Below are 18,891 nucleotides of genomic sequence, written 5' to 3'. Positions count from 1 at the left end.
AGTGTACACTTTGCATTGAGCAACATAATCAATACTTTCACATGACACACACACACACACACACACACACACACACACACACACACACACACACACACACACACACACACACACACACACACACACACACACACACACACACCTGTTGTTCCAGACTTGGCCACCAGGTGGCAGCACAACACAGCATTCCTTTAATAGACTTTAGAGATTATATACTTTTGTTCAGAGACTTCAAAAACAATGTTTTCCTCTTTTGATAAATTATGCAGAAATATCAAGAAAAGAGGGAAAATAAAAGACAGCTCACCACACATGCTCGAAAAATAAAAAAAACATGATATAAACATGAGATGTTTAACATACAAGTTCAGATTGTCCACCAACGGCACATTATTATTATTATTATTACTTATTAATTAGTTGCTCCTCGCCCTCAACGACAAACTTAAATATCTCATTTAAAAAATAGTGTTCAAACATTTCACCTCCTTAAAACAACAATCTGCTAAATAACAGCAAAACTAAATAATCAGAACAATATCTTTAAGTTTTGGCAATTTTCAAACTTCAAGGCAAAAAAACAACAAAAAACTAAATTTGTCGTCTAATTAACGGCATTAAAGAACGACAACAATAAGTATGTTTTTCTCGTGCAACACATCAGTGAGGCTTTAACTTGTGCAGCTCGTTGCATTGTGGGTACTTGAGAGCACATTGTAGTGCGTGAAGAACTCTGTGCGGAGATTAGAAGAGAAGAAGAAGAGGAGGAGAGAAGAGAGAAAAGAGAAGAAGAGAAGAGAGATGCTGCAAATTTGACACAGGAAAGACAGAATAGACCTCAGAAAGCAAAACGCCGGCGGTGAAGTCGTGCGTCGCCGCTGGGCGTCCGCTCCGGGAATCGAACCCGGAGAGATCATCGAGTACACGTCACTTCTTCATGAAGACAACCGAGGAGCGCGTTCCCCTGGAGGTAGACGTTTTATTTTCATTTACGTTGTTGCTTCTGGTAAAAAGTTTAAAAAGAATCAGAACAGACGAGAAACTAGAGTTTCAGAGACGGGCGTCTTCAAATGTATAAAATATCTGCTGAAGAAAGAAAGAAAACGCTGCGTTTCATTTTCTTTCAATCAGGGAGATTTCTGAAGTATGAATCCCGCCAAAAAATAAATAATCACAGCAGCTGTTTGAAGGAGAGCAAAAACTATTTACTCTGAGAGACGGAAACACAAGATTAGTTTCCGTCTCATCTTAAAACCTTCTGGGAGCTTCAGCAGAACAGAAAAACTAAAACATGATTCAAAAAGCGCCACTCATGTTTTTTTAGGGTGGAACGTTCTGCACCGACGGGCTGCAGGACGGGAAGACGTTAGTAAAAACCCTGAAGCTCTTAAGCTCCGCCCCCTCCCTCCCCCACCGCTACCCAGACAACTGTTTGCTAACTTATTCAAAGTCTATTAGCGTAAAAGTCGGGTTATAAGGCGCTAATACCGTCGGTGGTTGTCACCGCTAGATCTCCGCTGTAGCCAGCTAGCCCTGCTGCTAGCTCTCCGCTGTAGCCAGCTAGCCCTGCTGCTAGCTCTCCGCTGTAGCCAGCTAGCCCTGCTGCTAGCTCTCCGCTGTAGCCAGCTAGCCCTGCTGCTAGCTCTCCGCTGTAGCCAGCTAGCACTGCTGCTAGCTCCAGTCCTATTGCTACTGCCCGCGTCCCCGCTGCCAGAGTTGGGCGTCAAGCCGGGGCTGGTCCCGCTACCTTCAGTGGTTGTCGGGGAGCTAGCTGGCTACAGCGGGGCGCTAGCAGGGAGCTAGCAGCAGCACTAGCTGGCTACAGCGGGGCGCTAGCAGAGCACTAGCTGGCTACAGCTGGGAGCTAGCAGCAGCAGCACTAGCTGGCTAGCAGCAGACTTATAACTTATATAGCAGACTTATAACCCGACCTTTACGGTAATATGAACTATCGCGTGAGGAAGATCTGGAGGTTTTGATTCACGGTGAAGATGCGGAGATGCTTTTCTCCTGGAAGACTTTCGTAGCGAGAAGCTCGTAGTGACAGACTGTTGCGTAAGAAACGTAACAATAGAAAGAACCGATGATACAAAGAACGGCTTCGTAGGTTTGAGGACCGAGGCGTTTGAGTCCACGTCGGCGTGTTAGGAGGAAGGAGACGCAGCGTCGCTGCAGGTTAGTGCTTCCTTCTTTTCCTCCTCCTTCTTCTTTTTCTTCTTCTCTTTCTTCTCCTTCTCATCGTCGTCGCTCATGAAGAACAGCGGGAACATCCCCAAAATACAGCCGATGGCCACGCCGATGCCTTTGCCCTGCAGGAAGAGAAATAATATATTATTATTTTTCAGATTTAATCCAAACCGCTTGTTGCAGTTCTACAGAAAACATCCGACAGTCTGTGTGATTCTCCCTGAAATGAGTTTCCTCTGATGAGACTTACCGGTACGCATCAGCTCTCGTTTCTCTACGTTTAACAATACACACACAAATATATATAAAACACACAAGATGTTTCCAGAAGACTGAACATCTCACCATGTGAGAGCTGACTCTGGTCTGCCACATGTCCACCTGTTTGGGCGTCAGGTCTGGACCCTGCATCCCCAGTTTGACCGCCAGAGCCTCCACATAGCCTGCAAGACTACCACACACACACACACACACACACACACTCACTCACTATCTGTGAGGACGTCAATTACAACAATCTTTAACTACATCTGCAGCTACTTTTAAAAGATAAATGTGTTGATATTATTATTAATTAATATTATATACATATATCAAACAATGTAAAATATAAAAATAAAATGTAAACAAAAATTAATATATATATATATATATATATATATATATATATATATATATATATATATATATATATATATATATATATATATATATATATACATACATACATACACACACACATATATATATACATACACACATACATACACCCCTCCTAATAAAAACATAAGTTATTATAAGACAGAAGGAATGAAATCTTTAAACTACATAGGGAGGAAAAAAAACACATGTCAAAACAAGGATAGAGATTTAAAAACACAGACTAAATTAAATAAATAAAGTTTGTTTACCCGAGCCCGGCCAGGTCCGACACCAGGTTCCCCCACGCCGCGGCTGCAGAACCACAAGAGGGGAACACTTAGTCAAAGTTCTCTCACAAAACACATTTATTTATCTAATGGTAACGTAGTAAAATCAACAGATAGTGTGTGTTGTGGATGTTTTCTCCACTCGTCTTGTGAAGGTAAACAGACCTAAATCTATAAATTGACCGGTGCGTGACAGAATAAATATTTATTTATTATTAATATTTATAATTGGGGCGTCTCTTTAACTCAAAGCTCCGGGTAGAAATTCAAGGACTCGCGATTGGAATGTGTATCTTTATCCCCGTTTGAAGAAATCGCGCCTCGCTCCATTAAAAGGCTTTTCACGGTTATCGAGCTCGAGGCCGACAGATATCACATCGGGGTCACCAGGAAGAGAAAATGTGTCGGGCTGAGGAAAACTTAAGAAGACCAAGAGAAAACACCTCAACTCTGCCAGCTCAGTGTGTTGAAAGAGATGAAGAGTAGAGGAGAACAGCTGAGAGCACAGGATGAGCCTCAGTGGGAGGAAAGGGAGGGAGAGAGAGGGAGAGGGGGGGAGAGAGAGGTGTGAGCCAGTTTTCACAGATCAAAGAGTAGCCTTCTGAAAACCTTTCATCGGCTTCTTTCTCCGTTCGGTTAATGAACCACATCAACGCCATCTGAAGGTTTTGGGTTCTCACACAGAGAGGTTCTTTGTTCGCGGCCTTAATATCTGTGCAGGTGCTACGTTTTCAAATCTTCAAAATTTGAGTTTTCTTTGCTGCCGATGGAGGTGAAAATAATAAACGCAGTAACTAGCTCAGCATCACTAAAGGCTGGATGACACACACACACACACACACACACACACACACACACACCACTTTGCAAGGGAAAACTAGAGCCAAGTATCCATGGAAACAGAATAATCTAGCGGTGAGGAGAGGGAGAAGTGGAGGAAAAGAGCCGAGACCCGGCAGCCGGGACGCAACCAAGAACCTGCGACCGTTATTATACGTGTTATTCAGACTTTACACCACCACGCAAACATGTTTCCTGTTGATAGCAAAGTTCCAAATGTACGTGAATAACTTGTCAATTATAATATATATATATATATATATATATATATATATATATATATATATATATATATATAAATATAAAATTGTTTCCAGGAACAAAAAACCAAGTGGTGTTTATTGTTCCACGTTATCTCGTCTCAGGAAAATAGTTTCTCTCCATACATTTAGATCTGATCTTAATAAAATCATAATAATAATGTCGGGTTACACGATACATTATGAGGCGATGACATGTTTTTGCTCTTTCACGAAACAACGCAATTTTTTTCTTTGGATTTTTGAATTATTGCTGAAGATGAACTCATTGACGAACACATTATTTAATTCATATTTTACGTCGTGAAACAAAACAGTGTTTTTGCTCACGTGGTTTAAACCGCTCACTGAAACCTGCAGATATTTCCACATACGTCTCCTGACTGCTACAACAAAAAACTTCAAAGAATGAAAATGTAGCATTTTATAAAGTACTTGATACATTCTAGTAAATGTTTTTAGGAAGTTATTGACAAACAGGCGTTTTTAATACTTTCTTCATGCTGAATCGCTTATTTCAAATAAACTTATTATGATCACATCTCTGGTAAAAAAATGATTATTTTCTTCAGAGGCGTCATCTAAAATAAAACGTATTGATTAAAGAAATGAAGTCGACTTTAAGACCGAACCGTTGAGTTTGAAGCGATATAGAACGAGAGGAATGTTCTTACATCTGAGAGAATATGAGAGAGAATGCAGTCATTGAAGCGTGAACTGTATAATATATTATATATAAACACATTATTATAATAATGTATAATAATCTGTGTGTAAAAAAGGGAAAAAAGACAGTGACACATTTTAATATACATTATATGCACATATATTATCATATATTCATGTTCTATCCAGCAGAGAAAATGTTTCTCAACCAGAGGAAGACTTTAAAATGTTTAATTCACTCGACCATCAGACGTCGTGCTTACCGGCCATGGTGGAGATGCCCAGAGTCACACCGATGGAGAGTTCTATCTGTGTTCCCTAGAGGGAGAGAGAGAGGGAGAGAGTTCAATATGTGTTCCCTAAAGAGAGAGAGAGAGAGAGTTATATCTGTGTTCCCTAGAGGGAGAGAGAGAGAGGGAGAGAGTTCAATATGTGTTCCCTAAAGAGAGAGAGAGAGAGAGAGAGAGAGAGAGAGAGAGAGGGGAGAGAGAGTTCAATATGTGTTCCCTAGAGGGAGAGAGAGTTATATCTGTGTTCCCTAGAGGGAGAGAGAGAGTTATATCTGTGTTCCCTAGAGGGAGAGAGAGAGTTATATCTGTGTTCCCTAGAGGGAGAGAGAGAGGGGGGGGGGGGGAGAGAGAGTTCAATATGTGTTCCCTAGAGGGAGAGAGAGAGTTATATCTGTGTTCCCTAGAGGGAGAGAGAGAGGGAGAGAGAGAGAGAGAGAGAGAGAGTTATATCTGTGTTCCCTAGAGGGAGAGAGAGAGAGAGAGAGAGAGAGTTATATCTGTGTTCCCTAGAGGGAGAGAGAGAGGGAGAGAGTTCAATATGTGTTCCCTAAAGAGAGAGAGAGTTCTATCTGTGTTCCCTAGAGGGAGAGAGAGAGGGAGAGAGTTCAATATGTGTTCCCTAAAGAGAGAGAGAGTTCTATCTGTGTTCCCTAGAGGGAGAGAGAGAGGGAGAGAGTTCAATATGTGTTCCCTAAAGAGAGAGAGAGAGTTATATCTGTGTTCCCTAGAGGGAGAGAGAGAGAGAGGGAGAGAGTTCAATATGTGTTCCCTAAAGAAAGAGAGAGAGAGAGAGAGAGAGAGAGAGAGAGAGAGAGAGAGAGAGAGAGAGAGAGAGAGAGAGAGGGGGGGGGAGAGAGTTCAATATGTGTTCCCTAAAGAGAGAGAGAGTTATATCTGTGTTCCCTAGAGGGAGAGAGAGAGAGAGAGGGAGAGAGTTCAATATGTGTTCCCTAAAGAGAGAGAGAGTTATATCTGTGTTCCCTAGAGGGAGAGAGAAGGAGAGAGTTCAATATGTGTTCCCTAGAGGGAGAGAGAGAGGGGGGAGAGAGAGAGAGAGTTCAATGTGTGTTCCCTAAAGAGAGAGAGAGAGAGAGAGAGAGAGAGAGAGAGTGTGTTCAATATGTGTTCCCTAGAAGGAGAGAGAGAGAGAGAGAAAGAGAGGGGGGAGAGAGAGAGAGTGCAATGTGTGTTCCCTAAAGAGAGAGAGAGAGAGAGAGAGAGTTCAATATGTGTTCCCTAGAGGGAGGGGGAGAGAGAGAATGAGAGATAGCAAGAGAGAGGGAGAGTGGCAGTGGGAGTGATGTGAATGTGTGAGATGGAGATAGAGCGACAGATGGAGAGAGATAGACAGATAGAGAGTGAGTGTGAGAGAGAGACAGATAGAGAGTGAGTGTGAGAGAGATAGACAGATAGAGAGTGAGTGTGAGAGAGAGAGACAGAGAGAGAGAGAGAGAGAGAGAGACAGAGAGAGAGAGAGTGAGAGAGAGAGAGACAGAGAGAGAGAGAGAGAGAGAGACATTCAGCGTCACAGAGTCTTCAGTATTTCCACTAAACGTGTGATGGACTCACGGCTGCGATCATGATGGCGTTATCCAGGAAGCCGAAGCCGATGAAGGGGATGGCGTTGTGGAACACGACTGCAGACGGAGAGCAAAGCAATGTTAACGACACACACACACACACACACACACACACACACACACACACACACACACACACACACACACACACACACACACACACACACACACACAGGTGAAGAAATAGATAAGGTGTGACATAAATACTGTGACCATGTCAAAAGATACAGAATATGAGACAACACAGCATTTTTCTATATTTTAATCAGGCGCGCTTTTATTCTGAAATCCACACGTCCATAATGAGTCATGAGAGAATAAGGTTTAGCAAAGTTCACTAATCCGTGAGTCTGTTCATCCTGGTTCAACAGATTCTCTCTAGGATTCTCCTCCTATTATAAACAAGATGATTACAGACTTCTCATTATAAGAACACCAAAACATCAAAGAGATCCCGATGGAGTCAAGAGATCTAATCTCACCGTATCGGATCTGGTCTGACGTCGGTGGTGAAGGCTCCAGGGTCCCTGAGGAAGAGAAGAAGAGGAAAAGAAGAAGAGGAAGGAGGAGAATAGGAAGAGGAAAAAAGAGAAAATGAAGAAAAAGGAAGAAGAAGATGGAGGAGAAATGAGAAGAAGAAGAAGAAGAAGAAGAAGAAGAAGAAGAATAAGAAGAAGAAGAAGAAGATGGAGGAGAAATGAGAAGAAGAAGAAGAAGAAGAAGAAGAAGAAGAAGAAGAATAAGAAGAAGAAGAAGAAGATGGAGGAGAAATGAGAAGAAGAAGAAGAAGAAGAAGAAGAAGAAGGAGAAATAAGGAGAAGAAGTAGAAGGAGAACATCAGGAGTTTGCTCATTAAACGGTGAGATTTGACTCAAAGCGTCGGCTCATTTAAACTCATGTTCAACAATAATGATAATGATAATAATAATGATAATATAATAATAATAATAATAATAATAATAATAATAATAATGACAACAATGATCTTCAGGTCAAGTTTCTTTAAAGGAGACGATCAGACGAGGCGTTGACCTTTAGGCCTCATAACGGTTCCATCGCTTCAGACTTCATAACGATCACAACAGAAGGCGCCGTTGGGGTGAAATGAAGGTCAGGAGACGCCACTGGAGCAGAGTGCATTCTGGGTCGTGGAGAGAGACCCGCGTGGCGGTGCATTCAAGTGCTCGTCTCCCACCGGTTTAAAGCAGCTTCTCTGCCACCGGAGAGATGCCAAGAGCACAGGAATAACCTGTGTGTGTGTGTGTGTGTGTGTGTGTGTGTGTGTGTGTGTGTGTGTGTGTGTGTGTGTGTGTGTGTGTGTTCAAAGCAGACAGCAGCACCGTGGTGAAAGGTCAGGTGTATTTCAGTCCGTGGCTCCTCCCATAAATATACTTCTGCTTTTTATTGATCACCTGTTCCTGGACCAGAATAAAATAATATTTATAGACTAGAAGAAGATCCTCCGACTCTCTGACTGTAACGTGAAGGTCTTCTGTTGATACCGCTAATAAATACGTAATAATAATCATGTAATAATCACGTAATAAGCATGTAATAAATACGTAATAATAATCATGTAATAATCACGTGATCATGGACCCTCAGGAGGTCAGAAAGAGGCTCTTTGATCTTTGCATTTAGACGTGATGAAGGGCATCGACCCGACAACACAGACGACGTGAAGAGGACACGGTGTCGGGTTACGCCGAGCGGAGTATGATCTTCATCTTCATCTTCATCAGTCGCGTTCACAGATTGTTAGGAATGTTTTCTTTTTGCAATGAGAAGAAAAAACCTGAAGATTTGGAGCTGAAACGCCACAATGGGAAAACTTCTGGTGACACACACACACACACACACACACACACACACACACACACACACACACACACACACACACACACCAATACATCTACACACACACACACACAGAGACAGACAGTACACCACACACCAATACATCTACACACACACAGTACACACCAATACATCTACACACACACACAGTACACACCAATACATCTACACACACACACAGTACACACCAATACATCTACACACACACACAGTACACGCCAATACATCTACACACACACAGTACACGCCAATACATCTACACACACACACAGTACACGCCAATACATCTACACACACACACAGTACACACCAATACATCTACACACACACACAGTACACACCAATACATCTACACACACACACACACACACACACACACCAATACATCCCCACACACACACAGACAGTACACCACACACCAATACATCTACACACAGACACACACACACAAGGTACACACCTATACATCTACACACAGACACACACCTATACATCTACACAAACAAGGTACACACACCTAAACACACACCTATACATCTACAAACAAACACAAGATACACAACTATGCATTAAACACTCACAATGCGCGCACACACACACACACACACACACACACACACACACACACACACTCTGGAGTCTGATAGTAGAACGAGTCTCCGCTGACAGCAGCGAGTCCAACGCGGTTTATTTGCAGCGTGATTTAATGAAACACAACTTTATTTAAATAGAATTAGACAGCAGCAGATGCTGCCTGTCCGTCTGCTGGGTGACGGAGTGGAACCGCTTCACCGAACCCGGAGAACCGCGACAGCTCGGAGTAAGAAGAGAGAACATTCCTGAATCAATCCTCAAAGCTGATGTCAGTTTGTGTTTGTTTTACTTTCACCGTGGAAACAGAACTCATCACTGAAGGATTTGAGAACGACTTAGTCAAAATGTGCAAAACGTGACATTCATTTTTTTGGGGGACATTTGCAATTTTGGAACATCTTTTGTGTTCTTGCATTGTTCCGGCTGTGGGTGGATCCAAATATAGACGTGAAAATGAGGCTGAATGGAACAAGAACAAAAACACCAGAATGATCATTTCTGAGCCAGAATGTTTTAAATACATCTGAGATCTGCAGGTTTACCAACCTGACAAACGTGTACTGTTCCTTTAAGAAGGACTGGACTGGAACACGACACCAATGATTGGCTCAGGGCCAACGACCACAAACATACCAACAAATGTCACATATTCTTAAATCGTTTTTATTATTGTTGTGGAATCCATTTGTGAAACAAACTCTTGGGGTGTTTGTTTGTTTATTTATTTACACTAAACCTTCCAGGAGCAATGAAATAAAAGAATAAAGACTACCGTTTGAGAACAACGGGCAGTGAACCCGATGTGGTCGCTCAGCGCTTTGAGTCCATCCTGTTGGAGTTCTCCTGCAGCAAGTAGAGAGAAGGAGAACGTCTGTTCTACAATGGTTCTACCATCTGTTCTATAATGGTTCTACCATCTGTTCCATAACGGTTCTACCATCTGTTCTATAATGGTTCTACCATCTGTTCCATAACGGTTCTACCATCTGTTCTATAATGGTTCTACCATCTGTTCCATAACTGTTCTACAATGGTTCTACCACCTGTTCTACCAACTGTTCTACCATCTGTTCCATAACTGTTCTACCAACTGTTCTACAAAAGGTTCCACCAACTGTTCCTCCATCTGTTCCACCAACTGTTCCACCAACTGTTCTACCAACTGTTCTACAAAAGGTTCCACCAACTGTTCTACAAAAGGTTCCACCAACTGTTCTACCAACTGTTCTACCAACTGTTCCTCCAACTGTTCCACCAACTGTTCCTCCAACTGTTCTACCAACTGTTCTACCAACGGTTCCATAACTGTTCTACCAATTGTTCTACAACGGTTCTACCAATTGTTCCATAACTGTTCTACCAATTGTTCCATAACTGTTCTACAACGATTGTACCAACTGTTCCATAATGGTTCGACCAACTGTTCTACCAACTGTTCTACCAACTGTTCTAACCAACTGTTCCACAACGGTTCTACCAATTGTACCAACTGTGTGCAATTTAAATGTAGAAGATCTTCATTTACCTCTATAACCCTTACATATTATAAATATAAATAAATGTACTATTATAATATTGTTTGTTTAATAAAAGTAGTTGCCGTAGGTCAGACGTCCTGCTGGTTGTGTTGCTGTCAGATCAGCTTCTAGCTCATATTGCAACGCATTACACTACAAATATGATCAATTATTAATGCTATCTCTAGCGGATTCTCTCTCTCTCTGCCTCTCTCTCTCTCTCTCTCTCTCTCTCTCTCTCTCTCTCTCTCTGCCTCTCTCTCTCTGCCTCTCTCTCTCTCTCTCTCTGCCTCTCTCTCTCTCTGCCTCTCTCTCTCTCTCTCTCTCTCTCTCTGCCTCTCTCTCTCTCTCTGCCTCTCTCTCTCTCTCTCTCTGCCTCTCTCTGCCTCTCTCTCTCCTCTCTCTCTCTCTGCCTCTCTCTCTCTCTGCCTCTCTCTCTCTCTGCCTCTCTCTGCCTCTCTCTCTCTCTGCCTCACAGAAGGCAGCGTCCTGCATTGAGCACCCAGACGTCGACTTGGCTCAACACCATCTGTCCAGAGTCCAGGCGGTGACGCCTCCCTCAGGCCACTGTGTGGCGGTAATGACGGATTAAGAAGTTGTGAGCTGTGATGTCAGACCACAACTTCAAAAACATGCAACTAAACCTCTGGATTCTCTCGTTGCCTTAAAACATTTATGGAGAACAGGAATACACGGGTTACATCACAACTCACTTCCTCTCCAGCCTCCTCACATGAGCAGCACTTCCTGAGGAAACTGAAACTGCAGCGAAGAAACATTATGATGTTTAAATCTACAGTCAAGGAATTGCTTCTTCATGTTTATGTGACAAACTGCATGTTGTATCAATCGAGTGAAACACATAATTTGTGCGACTGCAGCATTGTTTTGTTTTTTTACAACTTCAACCCCTTTTCTTTTTTTAAAGACCTTGAGCTTCTGCCCACAGTGGAGCTGCTGCCAGGACTTTAAGCTGCTGGCAAAAAGACAAACTAAGACAGTGACAGAAGATTCAGTTTTGGGTTCTTCTGCGTCGGACACAAAGCCGAGACCTCGACCACTTCCTCTTCCTGCCCGGAGCCGTAAGCGGTTAAAAGGACGTTGTTTCCACAATACATAGCTATAAAAATATATATATATATATATATATATATATATATATATATATATATATATATATATATATATATATATATATATATATATATATATATATATATATATATATATATATATATATATATATATATATATATATGTGTGCATTAGCCTCTCATGTCCTCTGTTGGGAGGCTGCAGATCTTTGTTGGCGATACGGAGCAGATCTTCTGAGCTGCAGCGCTCTACAGGATCATATGCACACAAAGGGAGGCGTCCCGTTGCCGCTGATGGATTCCCCGCAGGTTTTCGTTTGTTTGAATTAATTTCAGGCGTCTATTATTGTCACCGGTGCGAAATGCTCTCTGCAGAGAGACGAACATCAAACAAAAAAGGGAAAGCAGAGAAATCATCCAGAGAAACTCTTGATCTGTTTTACCTGAGTCTCCATCCGGCCCACAGAAGGATGGGTAGAGCTCGGTTGTTTAGTTTCTACAGAGCGTCGGTTTAGTCTCAAGCTCAACTACACAACTACATGCACAGTTTAAGGTGACATGTAACCAGCTAGAGTTGGAAATGTTCCAGCAGAATGTAACACTATAGTTATTCCCATTAAAGAGTCAACCAGGATCCTTTTGTTGTCGAGAACACCCTGAACTAGATGTACTTCTACAACAACGAGGTTTGAGCCAGTATTGACGACGTTCACAAGCTCTCCAGACCACTGGGGGCAGCATTTCTACAAGATGGAGGAAGTTTTAAACAGTGTAAAATAATATACATCAACAAAATTATGTAATTGTTTTATATAATTTAGCTTAAATTGGATTTTGATGTTTGTTTGACGCAGAAAATAATCTCTGCGTCAAACAAACAAATATTAAAGATATTTAGACGTTTTGTTCCAACAACACTTTTTATACAATCAGCTATTGTTGGGGTATAACGGACGTCCTGAGAGCAAAGAGACGCTTTGTCTCAAAAGGTGGAAGTGCAAAGTTTAGTTGCCAGCAGTCTGAACTGGGAGTGTCCCAGTTCAGACTGCTGGTGGGTCATGAGCAGCCGTGGTGGAGTCACGCTGCTCCTTTAATGAGCAACTGGTGCTTTGAACCTTTGGTTCATCCATTCATTATATTTAAAAACACCAACACTACCAGGGCTGGCTGCTCAATGAGAAAGAGCCAGTTAGAGATAATTCAGGGTTGTTGCATGAATTATCATTTACAGTCGACACTGCCGGTCGTTTTCAGCCCCAAAAGATTAGAAACATTTCCTGCAGATTACATGTCGTTGTAGCTCAACTCGATAATTCAGGATTTGGACTCCGTAAGTAAACCAACAGGTTCCAGCTCCGGCCGCCCGGCTCTAAATGACAACATTCATTTATTCATGCATTCATTCATTCATTCATTCATGCAGCAGCTAAAACTCTTCCACCTCCTCAGCCAACACTGAGCTTTGGCAACTTTGATTGAACTTTGATTGAACTGCAAAATGTTAAAACGCTAAAAACCTTTTGATTCTATAAAATACTATAAATCACAGACTCTAATCAATAGTTATATACAGGTTTTTATATATAAATAAATAAATAAATTTGTGTGTGTGGTAGATTATTTCTCTATGGTAACGATGCTTCTTGTCATTGAAAAAAAAAAAATATATATATATATATATATATATAAATAAAATTATACCGTTGGAAAGCTTGTTCATTTCCCTTTTAACCGCTGCCCTCCCTGTGAGGAACATGCATTGCTGGGATGAGCAGCACAGCTCAGTATGTGGGTTAAGCCCAGGAAAAATGTGCCAAATCTTCTCTGCCAATTAATTATTTGGTGGTTTTCTATACTATACATTCTAATTTTTCATAAGAGTCACAGATCCTCTTCAGTCGTGATCCTTCAGAGTGTGCATGCGTTTGCTTTGCGTTAAAGGAACAGCGTGTGGCACCTAATGGCAGAAATGCAATATAATACGAGGCCTGTTTTATTTAGTGTACGATCACCTGAAGATAGGAATCGTTTTTACAGGTTTTACAGGAGCCCGGAACCGACAAGCTCTATGTTCACGTAAGAAGTTTCAGTTGGATGGGGCCAAAACCTGCACACTGCGCCTTTAAGAGGCCATTAATTGAGTAACCCAATTTGACCCTAAGCAGCTAAACGGAAACCAACGGACATCATTATAAACGTCTATTTCACATGAACCCTTTTTGGTTTTGTTTAACACAAGCTATGCATCAACCCCCTAAACATAGCCCATGAAATGGGGAATAGTCGTCTCACGTCATTCATAATGAATCAAACACAGAGCAGCTTGTTGACCGATGAAGACGAGATGTTCTTCAAACAGACTCCATGATCAGAGAGTCGTCAGCGTATGGACGGACTTCTGCTGCCAACAGTCGGCCCCGAAAACCCCGACCGGAGCGACCGCAGCTTTTTATGGCTTTGGTTGCCAACTGGCCTTGTGAAAAAATGATATTATAAATAAATAAACCACTTCATCAATACTGAACACCAACGTTTCCTCTTCTGAAGCCTGTGCCTCCAATATTACTCTGGACTAAATGTTTTCTTTCTCAGATGTTGATTGGGGAAAATATATAAATATCTTCTAAAAATTAAACGACGTCGTCCCTAAAGCGTCATTTAGATTTATTGCTACGCACCGCAGACATTGATGCATTCGCTTAAAAGAGTTTTAACGACTTAACGGGCTCATTTTTTGTGTTGTGCCCTCAGAGATGCAGACGGTCTCACGAATGATCATCATGAATAAAAACATTTCTAACTCTTAGTCGCCTCCTGATGAATGATCAAGAGGAGCACCAACATATTTTAAATGTTCTGTAATCTCCAAAATATAAATTAAAACTACAAAATGACTGACAGTGATAATAACTTCTGTTCACACACATTTATCTTGAATAAAAAATTAACCGTGACGATTAACTTTGGTCTGGTGTCATTTGTGAACCACGAATGATTCAAATAATTTGCATGAGGGCAAATGAAAGTAAAAAATATTCAAAATAAGCCTTTAATCTTCTCCGATACGAACGCTGTGGACGTCGTTAGACCGACCCGGTCGAGGACGGGTTATCAAGGCGACAGCAACGTCGATATTTGCGTCTATAAGTCCACTCATTGTTGTTTGACACTTTTTTTTAATGCATTTTCATGACTAATTACCCATTTCCATGTTTTTCATGATTCTGATTGCATGAACTGATCGATGAGTCGACCGAATGTTAAGACGACTAGTTAAAAACGGCCTTATTTGCAAGTTTGAAAAACAATAAAAAATATATATATTTGACATGAGCACCTCAACACAATTGATAAGGATGTCTTACGTTTGAGGAACATGTAACAGTGGAAAGACGAGACGCCGTTTCTAAACCTCCTCAAACAAGCCTTCCTCACATAAACATGGAGTCCATAACGTTCAGGAGCGTCGCCACTGAAACACTTCCTTAACTCAAAGTGACACCGTCGGCGTGACGACGGCCTTAACGAACCTCCTGCTGAGTACCTTCCTCCACTTGTGCAGCTCCTGTTCACAGCTCCTGCACTAAATGTTAGAAACGGAGAGAAGTCGTGTTTTAATGAGCCGTCAAACGCTTCCCATCCGCTCGATGTTCCTCTTCCATTTCGCTCATTAGTAGTGGAAGTGAAGGCTTTGAGCGTCGCTGCTGCACCGACCCGGTCGTCTAATTAACGCGGCGACTCCACGCCGCCCCACTTAAAAATGAAAGAAACATGAAGTATGACTTTCAGTCGGTTTGAACCCCAAGTTACCAGTCAGAAGGTTACGGCGGGAAATATGGGAGAAGCTGCGTTTCCACCAAGAAGTCCACAGCCGTTTAAGTTTAAGACTTTGAAAGTTTACTTAAAGTTGCAATTTGGGAGGATTAAAGCTCAAATATCTGGAATTACCAAATCCTGCGAACCAATGGCGTCTCAAATGTCGTGGCCTTTTGTTCTAAACAGGGGTGTCAAACTCATTCTAGTGAAGGGGCCACATGCTGCCCATTTTGATCTCAAGTGGGCCGGACCAGTAAAATCACAGCATATTAACACATTACATAATGACAATATTTCTCTATGTTTAAATCATTGGTGAAGCTTTTTAGATGATAAACTCTATTTTCTACATAAACTAGAAACATAAAGACCAAAAATTCAGACATCAGCCCACTGTTCTCCTCTGCAGATTCCCTTGCAGTTGGGCAATATCTTTAGCAATGTCAGTGCTGTAATCAACTGTGACTGTGGCTCAATGGTTAGCATGCCCATCTTACAATCAGAGGATCAGTGGTTCGAGTCACAACTAGCAATTTTAACAATTATCCCGCGGACCGGACTGGACCCCCTGGGCCGTATGTTTGCGTTTCAGGGTCGTGAGCGAGTATCCATATAAACAAGGATGATGAATTAAACTACGATGAATCTCTGGAATACAGGAGGTGAGATCACAGCCGGTTGCTGCCCGCGCTGACGTTAAAACAAATAAATAAAAACATTTGTTTGACCTATAAAGAGGCCCGACGGCCACCGAACAATCAGCCTTCCAGAAGATGCTCGTACTTTAATAACAACAAGGTGCTGAGTGCTCTTCCAAACCTTCCTCACCTGTGCAGAAAACTGTGGCGGACACAACAGTCACTGTGAAGAAATGTTTGCACTCGGCCGGCAGGGCGTGGAGCCAGCAGCCGGGTCGCTCGCTTCATTACAGCTTGAGACGACAGGTTACGCAACATGCCGTTGCATGGCAGCGGATGGATAGACCATCAGGCAGACCGTACTGAAGAAGAAGAAGAAGAAGAAGAAGAAGAAGAAGTCTGTGAAGCGAGGGTGTGCGCCTCTCATGGGTGGCCGGTTTTTAACGCCCGCCTGCCCGAAGACCTCTCGAGGCTGCCATCAACTTTTATTGTCCGTTTTTTTTTCATGCTTTTATATGGACTCCCTGCTGAGTGCGTCGCCGAACCCGAGGCGCTGCTCTGTGACCAGAGACACGGCGGGGAATCAACCACAGACTGTCTAGACTTCCACGGGGGAATCAGTTTGCTCACTTTAAAAAAAAAAAAAAATTAGAGCTAACGGGTAACGGAAGTACCCGTACAGCTGCTGAGTACGCCGCCGCCAGTCAAGCGCTGGAAAGTCTCATTTTGTTGTTGCATTTCATGCAGGATATTCAGCCTTCGTTTCTTCGTAATGCTTTTAATGCTTTAAACTTCTTTACTTTACGGGGGCGAGTACAGAGGTAACAAAGTCGTCCATGAATACGAGTTTACAGAATTAGAATCCCTCGTTGGCGTCGAGAGTTAAACAGACGGTACTGGTTGTGTTTTTTCCATCACACAAGACGGCTGTTGAGGACACACCTGGCGGAGCTCTGGACTATCAGAGCACCTGGATCTTTACTCCGTCAGTCTCTCCGAGACGAGAGAGAGACACATTACTCGCCGTTTAGATATTTGCAATCCTGATTCAGCTGCTGATTTTACTATTTCGGTCCTTAGATGAGTCACTCGGCTTCAAAAGAGGGAAAAAAATGCCTCAACAAGAACCGAAACCAAACAGAAAATACCCTCTGGTGACTCACGAGGGGGATTATACACACACACACACACACACACACACACAGTGCCAGTATTGATTATTTTATGCAACAAAAAGGTGGAATAAGCAGAACAACGCCAGTCACATGACGTTCACGAGCTCTCCAGCTCTAATCCAGCTTTAACACATGAAGCATCGACTTCTATACAACCAGAGGAGTCGCCCCCTGGTGGTCAGGAGAGAGAATGCACCTTTAACACATGAAGCATAGACTTCTATACAACCAGAGGAGTCGCCCCCTGGTGGTCAGGAGAGAGAATGCAGCTTTAACACATGAAGCATAGACTTCTATACAACCAGAGGAGTCGCCCCCTGGTGGTCAGGAGAGAGAATGCAGCTTTAACACATGAAGCATTGACTTCTATACAACCAGAGGAGTCGCCCCCTGGTGGTCAGGAGAGAGAATGCAGCTTTAACACATGAAGCATCGACTTCTATACAACCAGAGGAGTCGCCCCCTGGTGGTCAGGAGAGAGAATGCAGCTTTAACACATGAAGCATCGACTTCTATACAACCAGAGGAGTCGCCCCCTGGTGGTCAGGAGAGAGAATGCAGCTTTAACACATGAAGCATCGACTTCTATACAACCAGAGGAGTCGCCCCCTGGTGGTCAGGAGAGAGAATGCAGCTTTAACACATGAAGCATCGACTTCTATACAACCAGAGGAGTCGCCCCCTGGTGGTCAGGAGAGAGAATGCAGCTTTAACACATGAAGCATATACTTCTATACAACCAGATGAGCCACCCCCTGGTGGTCAGGAGAGAGAATGCAGCTTTAAAAAGGACACACCTGTTTTATAGTATTTACAGCCCACTTACAACACCTTTACCCAATTCAGGTGTGGCCAACCACGTGACTTTTACGCGGGCCAGCCGCCTTCCTTCACAGACTCCACCCCGTTTGACTTTAGCACCCATTCACAGCACTTGTGGATAATAATACATATAATAATATCGCTTTCATATCGGTGTGTGTGCGCGGTACCTTGAGCGATGGCCTCGGACTCGAAGCTCTGCAGCTGCCGCAGCAGACACGTCCTCTCCGCGGGCTGCAGCCGGTAGATGAAGTCCTTGGCTCGGGTCACGGAGTTGAGCGGCTCCCGCGGCTCGCTCCTCCCGTGGGTTCCCATCCGGCGGCGCGGCGGACACTTCTGCCCGACCGGTCGGAGGACTCTCCGGAGGCAAAGCGAGAGCATTGTGGCGGATTAGAGGAGCGTGAGCGGTGAGAATGAACACGTGAATACATACAACACTTTATTGAACGTGGCGGCGCATGGCGGGACCGGTTCGGCGCGTGAAGTTCGAGCTAAAGCCGAACAAGAACTAAAGAAAAGCGGCGTCAAGTCAGCCGGAGTCTGAGGAAAGGAAAACATCGCGGTTTCCGGCGGCGGTTTTCAAAATAAGACGCGGCGCTTCCGGTCACACCTTTTCAGATTTTAAA

The 18,891-nt window shown here is 43.0% G+C and overlaps 1 protein-coding gene across 1 annotated transcript; it reads right to left on the bottom strand.

Annotated features, from left to right (window-relative positions):
* Window positions 1-1,709: 1,709 nt before the first annotated feature.
* Window positions 1,710-18,646, bottom strand: tmem65 (transmembrane protein 65; the record flags this gene model as incomplete). Its single annotated transcript, XM_079231944.1, has 7 exons — window positions 1,710-2,309; window positions 2,533-2,638; window positions 3,099-3,141; window positions 5,146-5,200; window positions 6,742-6,809; window positions 7,235-7,279; window positions 18,436-18,646. The coding sequence occupies 7 exons, from the start codon at window positions 18,644-18,646 to the stop codon at window positions 2,145-2,147; spliced, it is 693 nt and encodes a 230-aa protein (XP_079088070.1). The 3' UTR covers window positions 1,710-2,144.
* Window positions 18,647-18,891: the final 245 nt, after the last annotated feature.

Source organism: Taurulus bubalis (genome assembly GCF_910589615.1).
Source record: "Taurulus bubalis genome assembly, chromosome: 16".
In the NCBI taxonomy this organism is placed as follows: domain Eukaryota; kingdom Metazoa; phylum Chordata; class Actinopteri; order Perciformes; family Cottidae; genus Taurulus; species Taurulus bubalis.
This window is presented reverse-complemented; position numbering and strand designations above follow the sequence as displayed.